We start from the raw sequence: 18,500 nt of genomic DNA, 5'->3' as shown, positions 1-18,500 counted from the left end.
CAAAATTAAATTTACTGACCAGCATGTCATTCCAAACAAAGCTGTATGACTTTCTTCTGCAGAACCCAAAGGAAGATATTTTGAAGAATGTGCCCATTGAGTTCCACAATAAAGACTAAATAAATAAATACAAAATTTACTTTTTTGAAATCTCTTTTATGTTTCACAGAAGAAAAGAAAGCCATACCAGTTTGAAACAACACGAGGGTGAGTAAATGATGAGAGAGATATATTAAATATTTGTTTACATCCTTGGTGAGGACACTTTAACAGCAGATAGGAGCTGTCATTACCTTGTCAACAGGCCTTTATTTAAAAAAAAAAAAATCACAAAAGGCATCCCTAAAAAAATCCCCCTTAAGTAACACCAAATATCATAACAATAACTGAAGGTAAATAGGCGGAACATACACTGATTAGTTGTGAGAGCGAAAAAAAAATCTGATTTCAATGTGTCAGGGAAAGCACTTCCACTGTCTGCTTAGGAAGAGAGAGCGGATAAAGTGCGATAGGGTACTTGATAAAAACCATGGGGATGTTGAGAAATGTTGACAGATTAGTGAAATCTGTTTGTCAGTGAGTGTGGACGCTCCTGCACCACCCAGATTAGTTACACTTCCAGTCGGCTTCTAGTTAGATATTGGCTGTGTGTCAAAACCTAGTGAGATGTCCACTCTCCGACGATTTAGGCCAAATTGATTGCTTGGGAATGCAAATATGATGCAGAAAAATCTAAGTAGACATCTGACTATGTTTTGGGACACAACCACTGACAACAACATTACACCAATAAAACAAAGACATGTCCAAACAGCCCCACCTTCATCTCCCAAGCCTTTTACAACAGCAACATCCCATAACAGCTCTGTCAAATGACAGGTTGAGGCTTGTTAGCTCGCATAAAGAGTTAATATGGGGGCTTAACTAGCTGGCTAACGCTGCTAACGCTAGCTTAGCGCTGCCGCGTAACTGACTGACCGCCGTTAATCGCTGAAGCTCAAACCTCTTACCTCTTTTAACGGCCTCTTCATACGAAAGGAAGCCTATCCGTGACTCTTTGGCGCCCATGGTGCCCTCATTTCATGGCAATGGCAGAAATGTGCAGAGTGTGACCGGTGCCTGTTGCCTTGTTTGCGGTTGTTTTGTTTTTTTTTCTCTCTCTCTCTCTCTCTCTTTCTCTCTCTCTCTGGTGTTCCTATCAAGTCAAGCGGTAGAGTTTTGCGTTATCAACGAGTGACGCGTCCAAAGCGACGACGCCTCCATACTTGATCACGTGACATTTGTCTAATCAGAACGCAGGGGGCGTATGAGCGTCAGCTTCGCGCAAGAAACGCAGCGCTGACGCATAGAAGCTTGGCTGTCGAGTCGTCGACTTTAATATCCGTGGATGATATTATTTATTGGCGTGGTTGTGAGGAGCCAGTTTAACCAATTTGCACCGTGTTGCATCAGCACAATAACACCATTTTCTTTACTTTGCCAGCACATGGTGTATATGGCAATAAAATGGTTAATAAATAGTGAAAGGATGATGACTTTGATAAACCAATAAATTGCTTTTTTACTTGGTGGTCAGTTTAAAATCTTTGTGCACAGTGCACTGTGTGGAGGCAGTACATTTTTATTAATTTTTATCACCCACCAAAAATATGAGTCAAATGTGTTATTTGGTAGTTTTAAAACATTCTGAGTCATATAAATTATTTGTATGCTTTAAAAATGCTTAAATAAGTTTGTTACCTTGAAGCAGCATTATTTTATTCTAGTAAAATGAATCAAAACATCTTTTGGTCTTGCTTAACGTTTTGATCATTTAGTTGTGCGCTTTTATCATTTTTATTGTTTTTATTTTTAAACGTCTAATTGTCCATTTTTTTTGTTTGTTTGTCATTTTAGTAATTAAACTTCAACCTATTTCAGTTAGTTGCCATGACAACATTTCTAATTTTCGGTGAAGTTTATTACATTTTTAACCAATAATTAAATTTTGTTCGATCTCTTGCTTAACGTTTTGATCATTTAGTTGTGCGCTTTGGCATTTTTATTGTTGTTGTTTTTTCATTTTTTTTTTTCATTTTAGTAATTAAACTTCAACCTATTTTATTTCAGTTAGTTTCCATGGCAAAATTTCAAATTTTCGGTAAGTTTATTACATTTTAACCAATAGGCATAATTATATTTTGTTCGATCTCAGCTTTATTTCAATTAACGAAAACGCTTTGACTAATATTTTTAAGGAAAGTATAATCTAACGTTATACAAAATCAGATCTGACAAGTCATTTTGCAAATCAGTGCACATGTATTTGGCGCTAACCTTTCATTGATCTTAATTTTGATAACCAATTATCAAAGTCCTTGGTTCCTACCAGTATTAAATTGATAATTACCCCCAAAATGAAATTTACTGACCATCATGTCATTCCAAACAAAGCTGTATGACTTTCTTCTGCATAACCCAAAGGAAGATATTTTGAAGAATGTGCCCATTGAGTTCCACAATAAAGACTAAATAAATAAATACAAAATTTACTTTTTTGAAATCTCTTTTATGTTCACAGAAGAAAAGAAAGCCATACCAGTTTGAAACAACATGAGGGTGAGTAAATGATGAGAGATATATATCAAATATTTGTTTACATACTTGGTGTGGACACTTTAATTCACCGATTAAAAACAAGCTTCCAGACGCTTATCTTCTAGCGCCCCACGATGGCATTTAGTGTGTTGCAACCATAGTTGCAATGACGCTTGTACAGCTTGTCATAAACCGGAAGAGACATAAATGTCACACATGGTCATGGAGAGATGGTGGACTTGCATTGATACACGTTAATGATTATAATGTAATTTTGATTAGGCCATATTCAAGTAGATTACAATTTACCATAAGGTGCACTGCGCATACGAAGTCATGTAAATAATAAACGAGTTATTTCCTACACAGAAGACGGTGACACGCGGCGGCTGCAGCAGCAGAGAGGACTACTTGTGATATGGGATTTCATGTCTGTCTATATGTGCCCAATGTAATTGGTGAGTAATTAGCTATTACGTGACTTCTATACATGTATTCCAGCGGCAGCATTCATTTAATCAAAAATATTATGTCACTCCATTCATGACACATTTAATCAGTAAACGTACCCTAAGGATGGTACCTGTATGTGATGCGAACATGTTTCTTTTTATAGGTTATATCCGGATTCTTCTTGTTCTCCTTTCCTGGATTCTGTATATTTACCCAGAGAGTTTTATACCCTTGTATGTGTTATCAATTATATTGGATGGTAGGTATTATTTACATTAAAACTAGGGAAATTATAAGTAGCTATATGCACTCTTAAAAATAAAGGTTTCATGAAGAACCTTTAGCATCCATGGAACCTTTTCATTCCACAAATTGTTAGTCAAAATGGTTCCCAAAATAGTTCTATGGCACAGCTATGAAACTTCCAACAGGGTCTTGTCTTCATGCATCTTATATCCTTTTAGTTGTATATTGGTAGCACTTTATTTTGCAGCCCTGTTCCCCATGTACATACTATGTACCTATTATTGTAATTACAGGGTAATAACTGGGTACTGACCCTGAACCTACCCCTAAACATAACCTTAAAGGGTTAGTTCACCCAAAAATGAAAATTCTGTCATTAATTATTAACCCTTATGCCATTCCAAACCTGCAAGACCTTCGTTTATCTTCGGAACACAAATTAAGATATTTTTGACGAAATCCGAGAGTTTTTTGAGCCACACATAGACAGCAACATCATTGCAACTTTCAAAGCCCAGAAATTTTTGTAAAGATATTGTTAAAATAGTTCATGTGTGACTACAGTGGTTCAACCATAATGTTATGAAACGACAAGAATACTTTTTGTGCGCAAAAAACAAACAAACAAAAATAACAACTTTATTCAACAATCAACAATCAGATTGTTGAATTAAAGTGGTTTGTAGGCACATGGACTATTTTAACAATGTTTTAACATTGGGCCTTGGAAGTTGCAATGACGTTGCTGTGGTTCAGAAACCTCACAGATTTCATCAAAAATATCTTCATTTGTGTTCCGAAGATGGACGCCTCTGAAGATGAGGTCTTACGGGTGAGGGTGAGTAATTAATGACAGAATTGAATGACATTTTTGGGTGAACTAACCTATGTTGTTACCTCATATTACCCAGTGCTTTCTTATGTAAGTACACGTTAGTGCATGTACTGTAAAATTAAGTGCAAACTGCAACCAATATGTTTTCAACCTATATCCTTTTATTTGTATTTTATGCTTTACTTCCCTTATTTTGCATATTATTTTATAAATTATTCCGCTGAAAATATATACATGCAACATGTAACATGCATCAGTAGTTACTACTCTGGATGAAAACCATGAACTTCTCTTGCCCTTTGTCCTCAGTCTGACAAATGTATGTTTGACAAATGTCACTGCAGGGTAAACCTTTGGCACACAAAACTTGTTCAGTTATTGGTTTAGGTATATTTAACAAATGTTAGTATTTACATTTATTGATTTAGTATTTTATCTTTGTGCCAGGGGTGGATGGCTGGGCGGCACGCCAGCTGCAGCAGACCTCCAGGTTCGGTGCATGGCTGGATGTGGTCATTGACAACGTAGGACGTAGCATGCTCTGGAACATGCTTTATGATGTAAGTTCAGTCAGTACTTTTTTTATCCCCAACATATTTGTATTAGAAATGTTCACTTTCTACTCTGTGCTCGTGAAGTGGGGCTGGCTGGTGTCTTCAGTAGAGTGGTGTGTATTTGTGTGCAACCACAATGCCAGAGGTGCCCAGTGGAAGAACACTTTCACCGAGAGCCCAGTTTGGGTGCAGGCAGTGATGGCAAAAGGTATGACAAGTTATTTTTTTCTTTTCAAACATTGCGTTTTTTGTAAGCACAGAATGAATAGTGTTATTCTTCACGCAGGCTTCAAGACACCTTTGGGAATTCTGACAATAGCAGGTCTCCATGTTTTGCCTGTGTGGCTTTATGGCTACCAGCATGAGGTGCTGTCTCAGGCTCTCTATGCCCCAAACTGGCTACAGATTCTGGGGATTCTGGTGCTGGCAGCAGGACGCTTGCTGGGCTTTGCAGTTGAGGTAAGGAGCATGTTTACTCAGTGTTGTCATAAATTATGGCAGCAATATGAATGTTTTTACTGTCACAATAGAGGCATTTGTGTGTAAACAGTACTGTTCATGTGTCATTTTGCAGATGTGGTGCATTGTAACCCATTTGAAATTCTTATTGTTGGATGAAGAGGAAGAAAAGAAGAACTAGGGATCTCTAAATTACATCTAGGATGTTGTAAGGGTTTCAGATTGAATTACTGCTCTTATGGAAAATATAAATCAGTTTACCAGGGTGTAATGTTGCATCTATTTATTCCTTATAACGTGATACATATTTATGCCAGAGCCTTTAAATGCACAAGTGTTTAGGAAAGGAAGCTATTTGCACTATAATAGTTACATTGTTTCTGATGTAAAAATTGCACGTAATGTATTTATTTTGAAATTACTGTTTGGGGCAGTAAATATAGCATTCCTGTCATTCAAACAGTAAAGCATGGTGCTAGCAAAGGCAAGGTCATGGGTTCGCTTCTCAGGAAATGCATGAGCTGATTAAATGTACACCCTGAATGCAGTGAAAGCTACTTTGAAAATAAGCATCTGTCAAATGCATAAATGTAACAAAATAAAATATATTTTATTTAGTAATATAATATACACTACCTTTCAAAAGTTTGGGGTTAATACGTTTTTTTTTTTTTGTGTATTTTATGTTCACCATTGCAATGTGATCAAGTGTACAGTAAACTGGTAATATTATGAAATATTGTTACAATCCAAAATAACTGTTCTCTAATTTAATATATTTAAAAATGTTATTTATTCCTGTGATGGCAAAGCTGAATTTTCAGCATCATTACTTCTGTCTTGAGTGTCACATGATTATTCTAATCAATATTAGCTGCTCAAGAATAATTATTTTTAAATTTTAATGTTGAAAACAGTTGTGCTGCTCAATATTTTTTGGGAACTGTGATTCTTTGATGAATGGAGAATTCAAAAGTATAACATTTATTTGAAATAGATATGTTTGAACAATATATCTTTACTGATATATTGTCTTTACTGTCATCTTTGATCAATTAAATGTTTTTTTGCAGAATACAAGTATAAAAAAAATATTTTTTTTTACCTTCTCTTTGTAATTTATGAACACTGTGCCCTGGTTTTACAGACAGGGCTTAGATTAAGCCAGGATTAAGCCTTGGTACAATTAGGGCAATTAGTTGCTTTTATAAACGTGCCTTAGAAAAAACATTACTGGTGTGAATCTTAAGACAAAACAATGACACTGACATATTTTGTTGTCAGTGCAAGTTGCTTTCAGTTAAAACATCTCAAACATGGATTTTAGTCTGGGACTAGCTTAAGCCTCATCTGTGAAACCGAGGGTATGTCTTATATATGCCTGGACTACTCTTTGTTACCTGTTCTGTTGAAATGTTTAATAAAAATGTAAAAAACATACTTCTCATAAAATCTTTCATTAGCCACGTTTTAGGACGGATACAGTAATTTGGGAGCGATTTTGATGAAAAACCTGGTCATTCATTTCCATGAGTAAATATCGTTCAGAGGTACACATGCCGAGTACAGTCTTTTATTCAAATTTTTGTTCAGCCACCAATCCACCCGAAAGAGTGTTTTTTGTAGGATCCCATCGCATTCAAGTCATAGACTCAAACATCACATTGACTTCAGAAAGAGGTGGAGAATAATCATGTAAAGGCAAAAAATAAAGCAATTTTAATACTTCAGAAGCAGTATTGCTCATTGTAGTCTATTAGACAGCTCTATATTGTTTTTTTGTGTTAGAAGTAGTTACAGATTTTCACAATGGTGGATACAAATGAGTTTAATAATGATTTGGTGGTTACAGATGTACAATGTACAGCAGAGTCTACTGGGGGTGAGTTACATAAAGCCAATGACTGAAGAATATCCAAGCAGAGGCTCACTGTGGCACAGGTTACTGACATTTCCAGGGTAACAGTCAGTATCAACGTTAAACAACACAATATTTCCTCTTTTTTTGCCATTGGACTTGATCAAAAACGTTCCTAGAGTGTCTCCAATGGATATAGACACAAACAGGTCTTTAAAACAAAATCGTAAAAAGATCATATCCACTCATAGTTACTTCAAGGATCGCCATCGTCCATCTGAAACAGCACTTTGGCTAAATCACAATCTACAGGTGGCAGCACGTCTGAGGACTTTATTAAGATAATTAGCATAAAAAAGGCCCCGCTTTATCGTCATCAACCCGTAATTACATTCTCCAACTCTCTGAGGGCAGATTTAGAAGAAAAATGAAGGGTTGTAGTGACAGGATTGCTTTTATTGTCAGAGGATGCTATTTATTAATTTCTGTGATCAGTTTAACACTTGAGTCGCAAAGTTCATTCTCTTATTACATGGGATATTTATTAACTGCTCTGTATAAGTTTGTTTTTCTGTCACAATGGAGCTCACTGGGACAATAACCACTTGTAAGCTATGCATCTACATCTATATACAATTAGTAAAACATGCAAAGAAAGAGAACGTTTGACCCAGAAGCACCTTTGTTTTTTGGGGGACTGTGGCCTATTCCAACTGAAAAAAACAGTATGGATGTGATCAACAGTGATCAACCATCTTTTTAACCATGAAATGCCACTTGAGGCTGACGAATGAGCCCTTGAATCGACATTCAGAAGGAAGCAATCAGAGCTACGTTATAAATTCTTTCAGCATCCACCAAGCTTGCTTATTTCCCATGTGCATTATTTTCACATCTGATGTTCAAACTCATAACTTACCATCTGATATAAGAACTCCACTAATTCATTCCATTTTCCAATGGACCCAATGGAAATGCACTTACAGCAAGTTTGCAAGATCACAGTTTATTTGTTACAATATTCCATCTCTCTAACCAAGGCAAATTCCCGTCATTCCCTTGCCGCCTCATGTATATATTGAGAGCGCCTGATTCTTCACAATCAAACCTCAACCATAACAATAAAGGGATTTTTACGGAGTGGAAATGAGCAAAATAACATCCCTCACATATTCTAGCCGATCTCTTGCTCGGTTTACAGGGCGAAAGGTGTTTGAAATTTTGCAAATGGAGGTTTCGGCCAAAGCAAGCTACTTGAAAAAGGCTGACAAATTAGATCCCCACCAGCTGAGAGTCCTTTAAGACTAAGGCTGGGACTTCAGCTCGAGCTGGGGTCCTGGTGCTGCAGCTGCTGCCGTGAACAAGGGCTAAAAGCTGCAAAACATTAACAGCACATTCTACATGACTAGCCTGCAGCAAGGCTTTGTTTCTGCAAAAAAAACAATGAGTTCTCTATGGGGTGTGAGAAAAAAAATCTGCCAATTTAATCGTAACAGTCCTCATTTAATTTGAAATGTTCTCCTTGACAACTTGGTTACGAGTCTGTGTGGCTTTTGGATATTTGAGAGAGTAGCGGCAGTGAAATGAGTCAGACTTGGATTTGGAGTGGTACAGGTGCATTCAGCAAAATATTGCACTGCTACTACACAATCGTGTGTGGATTCACACCCCTGCGCAGTATACCGCAGGTTCCCCTGCAGGGGAGCCTCTTCACAATGACAGGTGCTGCGCTCAGCCCTTTTTTTTGGTGTGTCCAATCGGCTGGCAGTGGGCCAGGGGTGTTAATCTAGGCCACCCGGGGGCGAGCTCTGAAAAGAAAACAACAACGACCTGGGAAACCTGGTCCCGTAACTATCACCACTCCAGCTTATATTGTGTGTGTGTGTGTGTGTGTGTGTGTGTGTATGCGTGAATAAGGCTTTGCTATGACAGAAAGCCGGCTTTGTGAACTCGTCCTCCCACTCGGTTTCGTTTATATTATGGCAATTTGCTGTGGTCACATGTATTATTATTATTAACAGAAGTCATTTTGGCTCATCTGTTTGCAACGTTACACCTACTAGTTGTAGCATACCTTGCATATAAATTATTGGCAGTTTAAAATAAGCTATGTCAGTACTAAGGGAATACAAAACCAAAAGAGAACTTAAAACAAGGTATCTAGAGCATTCGTAAACCCACTGGTCCATAAATTCCACACATGACATTAATTAATAATAAAAAAGCAAACATAAACACAATGGTCCATAATGTAACATGGCTGGTCTCATTTTCCAGAGAGCACACAGGTAATCCTCAAATGCAAAGCTTTGCATTACATGAAGTCAAGCTCTAATCCTTGTGTTAATGGGGACACGGACATCTACGGATGTTCCTTCACTCGGTTATAGGAACGACGGAGCTTTTTTCCCCCCTGTCGAATCTCCTTCTGTGGGTGCATTTTCTTCCACAAATAGATGATGTGTTGATAAAGTATTTCTGTAGTGTGGAGCATCTCTCCTTTAAATACAAAGTAAAATAAAAAAAGAACAGAGGGTGTGTTTTCGGTCTTTGTTGGACTGATGTTTTTTAATTCACCTCCACTTGAAGTCAGAGAAATGGTCAGGTTCTTCCAAGTTGCGAGAAGAGTGAACAAATTCAATGAATGGTTGCTTATCCATCTAGAGTGTTCGCATGGTCGTAAAGATGTCATGGTTTTTCTCCCATTTTAAGGAAAATGGGCATGGGGAGTTGCTGGTAAAAGTGAATTGACAGTCCAAGAGCTTGAGAAGCTCAAGATGATAAATCACACTCCCTGCCCATCTTGACTACTTGTGAATAAATGGGTGTGAAGGAGTGAAATGGGTGGGTGTGCACATCTATATGTTTCAGGTGGGCAGTGGGATGGGCTTCCCAGCCATTAGCCCAAGCAGGAGCGTCCGGCACCGTGGTTCTGGGAAAGCAGGAAAGACTGCACCACCTGCTCTGTGACCTGGGGGCTCGTGTTGACGTCCTCCAGCGCGTTGGCTACTGCAAACTGCCTGTCCCTTAAACGATTCCAGTTGGAAAGAATATTGTGGTACTCAAAGACCTTCTCGTAGTTTCCAACTGAGTTGTACAGTTTTATCAGGCCTCTGTAGTCATATTCCAGTCCACTGTAACCCTCCCCGAACAGCTTCTTGCCTGCAGGAAACAGACAAATAGTTTATGTTCAGGTTAAGAACAAGATTCTACATTTGGAGAAGAAATTATTAATTTTATTCAGCAAGAAAGCATTACATTGATCAAAAGTAACAGTATAGACATTGTTACAATTGATTACTTCAAATAAATGCTGTTCTTTGGAAAACTTTCAAAAAAAGATTGTTAAATTAAACAGTTTAAATGTAAAAATATAAATGAATGAATTAAAAGCAACATAAAAAAAAAAAGCATTAGATCATTAGATTAGGCAAATCAAATATAAAAATTGTGGAAATGAGCATAACCAAATTACCAATTTTGGCCACCATATACAGTGGTGGCCAAAATTATTAGAACACCATTATTAGGCATCTGGGAGTCTTACTGGATTTATTTTTCAAGAATATAATCTGCTGAAACATTGAAAATTATGGACTGGCCCCCTTAAAGTCCAGACCTCAACCCCATCGAGCACATTTTGGCCAGGTTGGAAAATAAACTGGACAGATATATTGTACATTCAAAGGAAAGCCTTTGGCTTCAGTTGCAGAAGGCATGGGATAACATTAGTGTTGAAGTTATCAGAGGAAATATATTGACACTATGCAAGAGAGATGTGTTGCTGTAATTGCTGCCAAAGGTGGACATACCAAATATTAAAGTTGAAAGTGGATAAAAACAGTACGACTCACTTCATCTGATATTTGATGGTCAGAGCAACCATCTGCGTGTTTCATGAACATTATGAAATGAAATCATGATTTGGAGGCAAAAAAGGTCAATATTTTCAGATCTGTCAGGTGTTCTAATAATTTTGGCCACCACTGTATATCCAATATCAACCGACATATAATATTAAATAAATAAATAAACAGCAATAACAAAGAAGAAAGAAGTAACCCTCACCAATAGCGATGGAGCGCAAGTAGAGGCGCTCAGCATCATCGTACTGATTCATGTCGTAGTTATAGAGTGAGGCCAAGTGTCCCACTGACAGAGCCACCTCATAGTCCTCCTGTCCCAACAGCTGCTCCTTGATCTGAATGGCCTTGATGTGCATCTCCTCTGCCTCCTGCATTACAAATCACACCATGGAAAGGTCAGTCAGACCAACAGCGACCTCAAAAGCACTCGTTGAGTTGAGTTTGGCTTACACAATAGAAAAAACACATGGCTTTCACAATGATCGGTTCCACAATGACAAAGATGGAGATCTTGTGGCGATTTCCATATATCATTACAATGGTAACGTTCTCACAGGTTTAAATAAGGAGGAACTAATAAAAACCTTGAATTTGCGCATGGATTGGTAGAGGCGGCCCAGGTTGCCATAGTGTTTCGCCGTCTGAACGTTAAACTCTCCGAAGGCTTTTTTGGCCAACTGGAGGGAGGAGAGGTGCAGATCATGGGCCTCCTGCAGGAGACGTTCTTCTGTTTCTTTGTTATGGCAATCGATAGCAATCTCCTCCAGGATTAGGGCTTGAGATATAACATCAGAATTACAAATTAGCTTGACGTAACATGATTTTTTTTAATGAAGTAAAAAACTAAAACCTAGACAAACTGAAGAGTAAAAAGATTATGCTACTTCGAACTGTCAAGGGCCATCTTAATGTTGTCATTCAAGTAATGCAGCTGTGAATGAGGGGAGTTATGAAAGCTTTTCAAATTGCTAGTCTCACCTTTCACCCTCTTGGACGAGGCCAGCAGCAGATGGTCTTCAGGGAGAATGTGAGTTATGATGTCTATGGCACGTTCTGCATGGAATCTAAAAGCAAAATATGAAACTGGTACGTTATTCGATAAACATTTCCATGAAAAAAAACAATACTAAAGAACAACTTAATTGTGTTAAAGGTTAGGACAACTACTGGACATCTGTGTCATGAACTTCTTAACACTCGAGGGACGCGTGAAATGGTATAAAAGTTCGCACGGGATTAGTAGCAACCAAAAATACAGTTTCATCTTGGAAAGTGGCAGCTTGCTTTTTAAGAAGTGACTCAAGACACCAATTAAATTATTCATATTTTCATGGTTATCGTAATAATAGGAATGCTTGTCTGACCGATTATGTATTTTTCAGTGTTGCCTAGTGAATTCTGTTTTTGGAGTGATTGAGTCCCACGTCACCCAAGCTTTTTTGTATAAAACAAAAGTTAATATAATGAAGCATTTATTCTGAACGATTCAAACGGATAACAATTAAGATTTCCTTTTAAGAGTAATCTGTTCATGAATCTATGTGCTCTTTATAATTTGATTTAGAAGCATCTGAGTAGCAGTACAGGAATCACTGATATAGTCTGTTTACCCACTCAGGCATTATCATAATTCTCTAAATATGTAACTAATGCACCCAGGACAGGATTGAGCCACTCACAGTGCGTTATCGAATTTTCCAGAGCTGTACTGATGGACATAGGACGAATACGCCAGGTCCTCATGTGCAGTTGCAACATGAATATTCTTTCCTCCAAATACGGACTGCCGAATATCGAGTGCAATCTGAAGGGAGAACACACCAATCATAAGTAAATCACTGTCTTTCACCGAATGAGAAAATGTATGCATGCAAAGAACCCAAAGTTTAAGTAATTCTTAGCTTACCTGGTAAATGACCACTGACTGACAGATATTATCCACGTTTAAGAGATAAAATCCATAATCTAGTAGTGTATCTGAGTATTTTGGGTGCTTGTGCCCAAAATGTTCCCTGAAAACAAAATGTGGAAATACATAAGCAGCGCATTTCATCGCTGTCAAACCGAACATCATTTCAACATCACCCACGCTTTAAAAAAAACATGCATGATGGCTCTTACCGGGCCAAAAAGACTGCATGTTTGATCAGTTGTTCAGCTTTCCTGAACTCCCTCTTAACAACACAAGCCTGCAGGGAACATTTTCATGATAACGTAATGTGACAATGGATCAGAAGTTTAAATCTATTTCGAAAAACTCCAACATCCAGCAACCACTGACCTTAGAGGCTTGTCTGAGAACATCGACTACTACTTTCACAGGTAAGCCAACAGTGATCTCCCTCATAGCCTCTATACACCACCTATAAGCCTAAAACGCAGAAAGAAAACAAGTGTAGAGCAGCCGTTCACCAAACAGACTTCTGGTATTGTTGCAATGGGACTTACCTCATCATAGTGGCTTTTGGCAAAGAGCAGGGCACACAGTTCTCCATACAGGGCAGCCTTATTAGCCTGATGGCCGTGTTTGGCTAGTTTGTCCATGTAAGACTGGGCCAGTTTGAAAGTCTCTTCTCCCAGGTGGTATTTGCAGTTGCCATTACGCACATGAAGTAACCTGGCACACAAAGACGCAATAACACATTAATAAGATATTAATAACACTGTTAATATGACTAACTGACCATTTACAGCTAGAAGAGACTCAAGCTGACCGTTTACTCACCTCACACAGCACTCCACTGCACGATACCAGTGAAGAACCTCATCATGTAATGTGCACAGCTGAAGACAAGACAGGAAGACTTTCTCTGCATCTCCATACCAACCGGCATCTGATAAAAAGCCACCTGAGATGGAAGAAAAGTATTATTACAGCAGCTTGTTATTATAAGCTGGAAGAACAGAAAAGTGAGCCAGAGGACCATACCTAAAACGAAGCCAAACTGTATAGCTTTCTCTTTCACATGCGCATCGGACTCTGCGATGTATGAACATCGGCGGCTGAAGGAGTTGGCCAGGACTGAAGCGACCTTTACACCGTGGTCCATCAGAGCCTGGAAGCAGTGGTGTAAGAGGTGCCTGTGGAAGAAAATATGTTCTTATTCAATGTGTCAATGTTTAAAGTGACTAAAAATATGTTTCATATATTTTAGTAGCCTTTTCTGAGCTAAGGATATAGGGATGATTCTTTAACTTTATGCATTGATAAATATTATAGTAGTATATTTCTGTTTCTTGAGCACCAAATCAGGATATTAGAATGACTACAGAAGGATCATGTGACACTGAAGACTGGTGTAATGATGCTGAATATTCAGCTTTACTAAATTAGTAGAGAATTTAAATTTAGCTGGTTTCTACATCATGACAAAATCTGGCAAAGATGCCAGTGAAGGCTTGTGTCATATACATCATGTGAGATTTGAATCATCAGAGCAAAATACACACATGCACGCACACACTCTCTCTCTGATACTGTGTGGCCATATACAGTCAAACCAAATATTATTCAGACACCAGATAATATTTTTACTAGTGGGTGCAGGACACTATAGTTAACTTATGCACGTCAGGATAGCAAACTGACATATTATACCCCAAAATTCTTCATACAGTGGACTACCAGTAAAACTGATAAAAGTTCGGGACCAAGATTATTCAGACACTTTGACCTGACCATGTTTTGCTTAAGTGTTTTTTCTTTAATTGCTCATGCGACCTTTTACACCACAGACTGAACAAAATTAAGCATTGCTTGGTCATTGGTTGACCTAAATTGGTATTATCTAATTGTGTCCTTAAATTTAACAGCTGATTGGTTGATGGTAATCCATTACATACCTTTCTATCAAAGTTATCTGACATTATCAAGATGAATTTGTTCTGACACAGAACAAGTCTTTTTACATTGTTTACATTCTGTTCCAGATAAATCCTGTTCTTTGAACTTTCTATTCATTAAAGAATCCTGAGAAAAATGTATCACAGTTTCCACAAAAATATTAGGTAGCACAACTGTTTTCCAAATTGATAATAATAGGACATGTTTCTTGAGGCCCAAATCATCATATTAGAATGTTTTCTGAAGAATCAAGTGACACTGAAGACTGGAGTAATGATGCTGAATATTCAGCTTTGACAGCTGAATTAGATCATTTAAATTTAGCTGGTTTCTGCATCTGCATCACTACATAAATTACGCCATATGCATCATGGGAGATTTGAATCATCAGAGCAAAATAAACACACACACAGACACACAATATCATACAGTGTGGCCATATATACCGTAGTATACATAACTAAGCTATGGCTTTGAGCTATATTACCTTGACAGATAGACTAAGAGAGGACTCAGCTGTCAGTTACCTTTTGTCAGAGGCCCTGAGGACTTTAGCGAAGACCTCCAGCTCACAAAACTCCCCTCCCAGCTGGCAAAGCCGGCCTTGCTGGTAAAGCTGGAACACATGAAGAAATGTGACATTTGTTGACCCTATTGTACATGTGACACAACAAAGTCAACTCAAGCTTCCCTTGGGGGTGCCAAGGGCCAAAAAACCTGGAAAAGTAGCCACTATGAAGACAGAATGTACAATTAGGGGGAGTTTGTGCAAGACCAAAACGTAATAACCATGTGTTATGGCACATCTGGTCTTCGTCATCAAATTGACTCATTTTAAAAAGCAGTGAAATATAATGTAATGATTAGATTGTTGAATTATCTAAAATAGCTTGAATTAGCTAAAATCTATGATCTTCAGTCAGTGTTTTGACTCCATTGTCCACAATAATATTCAAAGACCCCATAAATATCCAGCTCTGTTCTTGATTTACTGTATAAGGACTAATATATATATATATATATAAATAAAATATATATATAGTGGGAACACTAATTATTCAAATAAAATTATTTGTAATATAAAATTATCTTATTTCCATGCTTATTTTAAGTCTTTACACCCGCTTGGACGTTTGCTGAGCCCCCCTGATTAGAACCAATATCCTAAGAAGATTTAAACTAATAATAATAATAATTAAAATTAAAAAAAGATTTCTAAACTAAAAATTTCTAAGTCTCCAAAATTCCCAGAGAAAGAACAATTACATCAATAAACTTTCTCTGGTTTCATGGGTTCCAGTTAAACTTGATTTGTGTCATTTCAACTATATCTACAAACCAAATAATAAATACAGCCCCCTCTCAATCTCAGTTTGGTATACAGAAATCGCAAAATATTTATTGACTAATGATTGAGGAATGATGAAAGATTTAAAGTCATTTGTCACAACAAACTCTGAGAGCCTTTGTTTACAAAACAGTGGGATTGGTCTAATAACATATTTTCCAACTTAAATGTCCAAAAATGTGAATCAGATTAAACATGTCAAACAGGTCACCCTAAATGGCCTTACAATGCATGAACAATGCAATATTTGATATTGAGCATATTTCATTTTACATATAGATAAATATGAGGTAAAATACGTGATTTAGTTCCATTAGTTAACGTGGTTGTAGAAAATCTTCTCTTTTTCCAAAAAACCCTCTCTAAAGTCAAGAAGTCATTTGAAATGTAAAAAATTATAAAATATTTACATTAACAAGTAAACCGTTAACTAAGATTTATAAAAGCTTTAGAAGTACTTTTCACTGTTAGTTCATGTTAACAATGGAGCCTTGTAATGTGTCACTGGTAACACTTTAAAATAAGGTTTCATTAGTTAATGTATTACTATTAACTAACATGAACTAACCATGAGCAATACATTTGTTACTGTATTTGTTCATCTTTATTAATGTAAGTTAATAAACATACAGCTGCTCATGGTTTGTTCATGTTAGTTCACAGTGCATTAACTAATGTTAACAAGATTTTAATAATGTATTAGTAAATGTTGAAATTAACATTAAAAGATAAATAAATGGTTTATAAGTGCAGTTCATTATTAGTTCATGTTAACCACTGTAGTTAAATAATGGACCCGTGTCACTTGTGTCTATTAAGGTGTCTATTAATTGTTTTCACAGTAGTTGGTGACAAACCATCCAAACATATTCAAAACAGCCACAAATATTTACAGATGTCAGTTATGTCATATAAAACTTAGGAATTCATTAGAAACACAGTTATGGTTTAAATACGCACATGCCATTTTAGTCAGTACTCATAAATAAGGTTAACAGGGTAAAAAGTGAGATGTCATAGTGTTTTATGTTTAACTAACGTTAGTCTTGACCCAGAGAGTTAACTTATATCTCATACAGGAGCAGATAAGCTACAGGCTAAGATAACTGGAACATAGTGTCCACTTCAACCAGTCTTTACCTAAACTGACACACAGAAAATGAGGGTACTCTTAAACCAGAAAACCGGTTAAATCGTCTCGTAGCTCGAGTCTCTCCTAACTAACGTTAGCGCTCCACTGAGAGGTTGGTTGGTTCAGTTTTTGTTAGCCGAGCTGCTAGTGAAAAGTGTCAGATGCTTTTGACGTTCGTTCCGCACTAAACTCACACACTGTCCTTCTTACCTTGTAATACACATCAAACTGTATATTTTCAGGCAGAGAGCGGATGTCCCGTCGCGATCGGCCGTAGTTGTCCACCACGGCTGAGATAGCGGTGTTGTACAGGGTCTCAGGGATCCATTCCAGCTCCACTGCGGCCATATTGTTTTCTTTCACTAAATCCAACCACAGCCCCCCCTCTTCCACTCCTACTTTTACCTCCTTCGCTACCTGATCGAGGTAAAACGCTTTACTCTGATGCTACTCATGCACCCCCGCAGCTGGAAGCGCTTTTTGAGTTTGAAACGGACTGTTGTTGTAAGGAACACAACCCTAAGGTTATGCTCTCATGTTTAAAGCTCATCCCGATCGCGATGCCCCGCCCACCCTATGACACTTTAGGCAATGACGTAGCGCTAGTGCTCCGCTCGAACTCAGTGAACGCGCATTTGACTGTAGTTCAAAATAACGGCCGCTGGGAGGACGACGGAAACCTCTCAAGAGTAGGCTAATCACATTTTTGTGGTATTATTAATGTGTCAGTAAGCAAAAGTAACCTTTAGCAGATATACATTTTAAAAATGTACAGTCTTTCTTTTCTGGGAAAATGGACCGAAAAGATTGAAAGGCCTAATTCATCCTGCACTAAACAGATTTTTGTCAAAAGTTCATACAACAATAATAATAATAAAAAAACACTTACTAAAATATTGAATTCGTTTATACGTCGTCATGCGCAGAGAACCATAAACATTCTTGAAATATTAACTTAAAATCTGAGGGGGTAGCCTACTTCAAGTAAATATTTAAGGTCAAAGGGGTTCTCTGACAATCTCTGGGAATCCCTTGGGAATACTACTACAAATCTAAATAGCTCTCTACAATTAAATATTCATTAAAAAAGTTGACAAAAATAGTTGTATAAAATGTAGCTACTTGTTTAACACGTTTTCGCGGTTATATTATGTAGGCCTACATCATAGGCTTCTGCATGCAGGGTTAGAGATCCGATTAAATATTTATTATTTTTCATTAATATAAAAATATTTTAGAATAGAAGAATAGAATAGAATAGAATAGAATAGAATAGAATAGAATAGAATAGAATAGAATAGAATAGAATAGAATAGAAGGAGATGCAT

General features: G+C 37.3%; 3 protein-coding genes across 6 annotated transcripts in view; 1 reads left to right on the top strand and 2 right to left on the bottom strand.

Annotated features, from left to right (window-relative positions):
* usp32 (ubiquitin specific peptidase 32) overlaps positions 1-1,228 on the bottom strand; it is a 49,992-nt gene extending 48,764 nt beyond the window's left edge. For 2 of the 3 annotated variants that reach the window (XR_013817103.1, XM_079824180.1), the window contains exon 1: positions 1,011-1,228. Coding sequence is in view for 2 of the 3 variants with exons in the window: in XM_079824180.1 (XP_079680306.1) it covers positions 1,011-1,068 (58 nt within the window). In the remaining variant the exon portion in view is untranslated. The remainder of the gene's footprint in view (positions 1-1,010) is intronic. The other variant, XM_079824179.1, reaches the window with a different exon arrangement.
* Positions 1,229-2,761: 1,533 nt separating this feature from the next.
* On the top strand, positions 2,762-6,554 carry LOC307130196 (uncharacterized protein). Of its 2 annotated transcripts, XM_079823138.1 has the most exons (7): positions 2,762-2,845; positions 2,947-3,035; positions 3,194-3,289; positions 4,559-4,671; positions 4,750-4,873; positions 4,952-5,124; positions 5,240-6,554. In XM_079823138.1, exons 2-7 carry the CDS (start codon positions 2,996-2,998, stop codon positions 5,303-5,305), a joined length of 612 nt encoding a protein of 203 aa, XP_079679264.1. In that variant the 5' UTR covers positions 2,762-2,845; positions 2,947-2,995; the 3' UTR covers positions 5,306-6,554. The 2 variants fall into 2 exon arrangements, with proteins under 2 accessions (XP_079679264.1, XP_079679265.1); XM_079823139.1 differs by lacking the exon at positions 2,762-2,845 and having other exon boundaries at positions 2,936-3,035.
* A 129-nt stretch (positions 6,555-6,683) lies between these two features.
* appbp2 (amyloid beta precursor protein (cytoplasmic tail) binding protein 2) lies at positions 6,684-17,765 on the bottom strand. Its single transcript, XM_079823137.1, has 13 exons — positions 17,383-17,765; positions 15,220-15,308; positions 13,778-13,929; positions 13,574-13,697; positions 13,297-13,465; positions 13,130-13,219; positions 12,970-13,037; positions 12,755-12,860; positions 12,528-12,652; positions 11,827-11,912; positions 11,433-11,623; positions 11,051-11,216; positions 6,684-10,144 (listed from the first exon to the last, which is right to left on the bottom strand). Exons 1-13 carry the CDS (start codon positions 17,518-17,520, stop codon positions 9,882-9,884), a joined length of 1,767 nt encoding a protein of 588 aa, XP_079679263.1. The 5' UTR covers positions 17,521-17,765; the 3' UTR covers positions 6,684-9,881.
* Positions 17,766-18,500: the final 735 nt, after the last annotated feature.

The sequence above is a fragment of the Gobio gobio genome, assembly GCF_949357685.1.
Source record: "Gobio gobio genome assembly, chromosome: 8".
Lineage (NCBI taxonomy): Eukaryota > Metazoa > Chordata > Actinopteri > Cypriniformes > Gobionidae > Gobio > Gobio gobio.
This window is presented reverse-complemented; position numbering and strand designations above follow the sequence as displayed.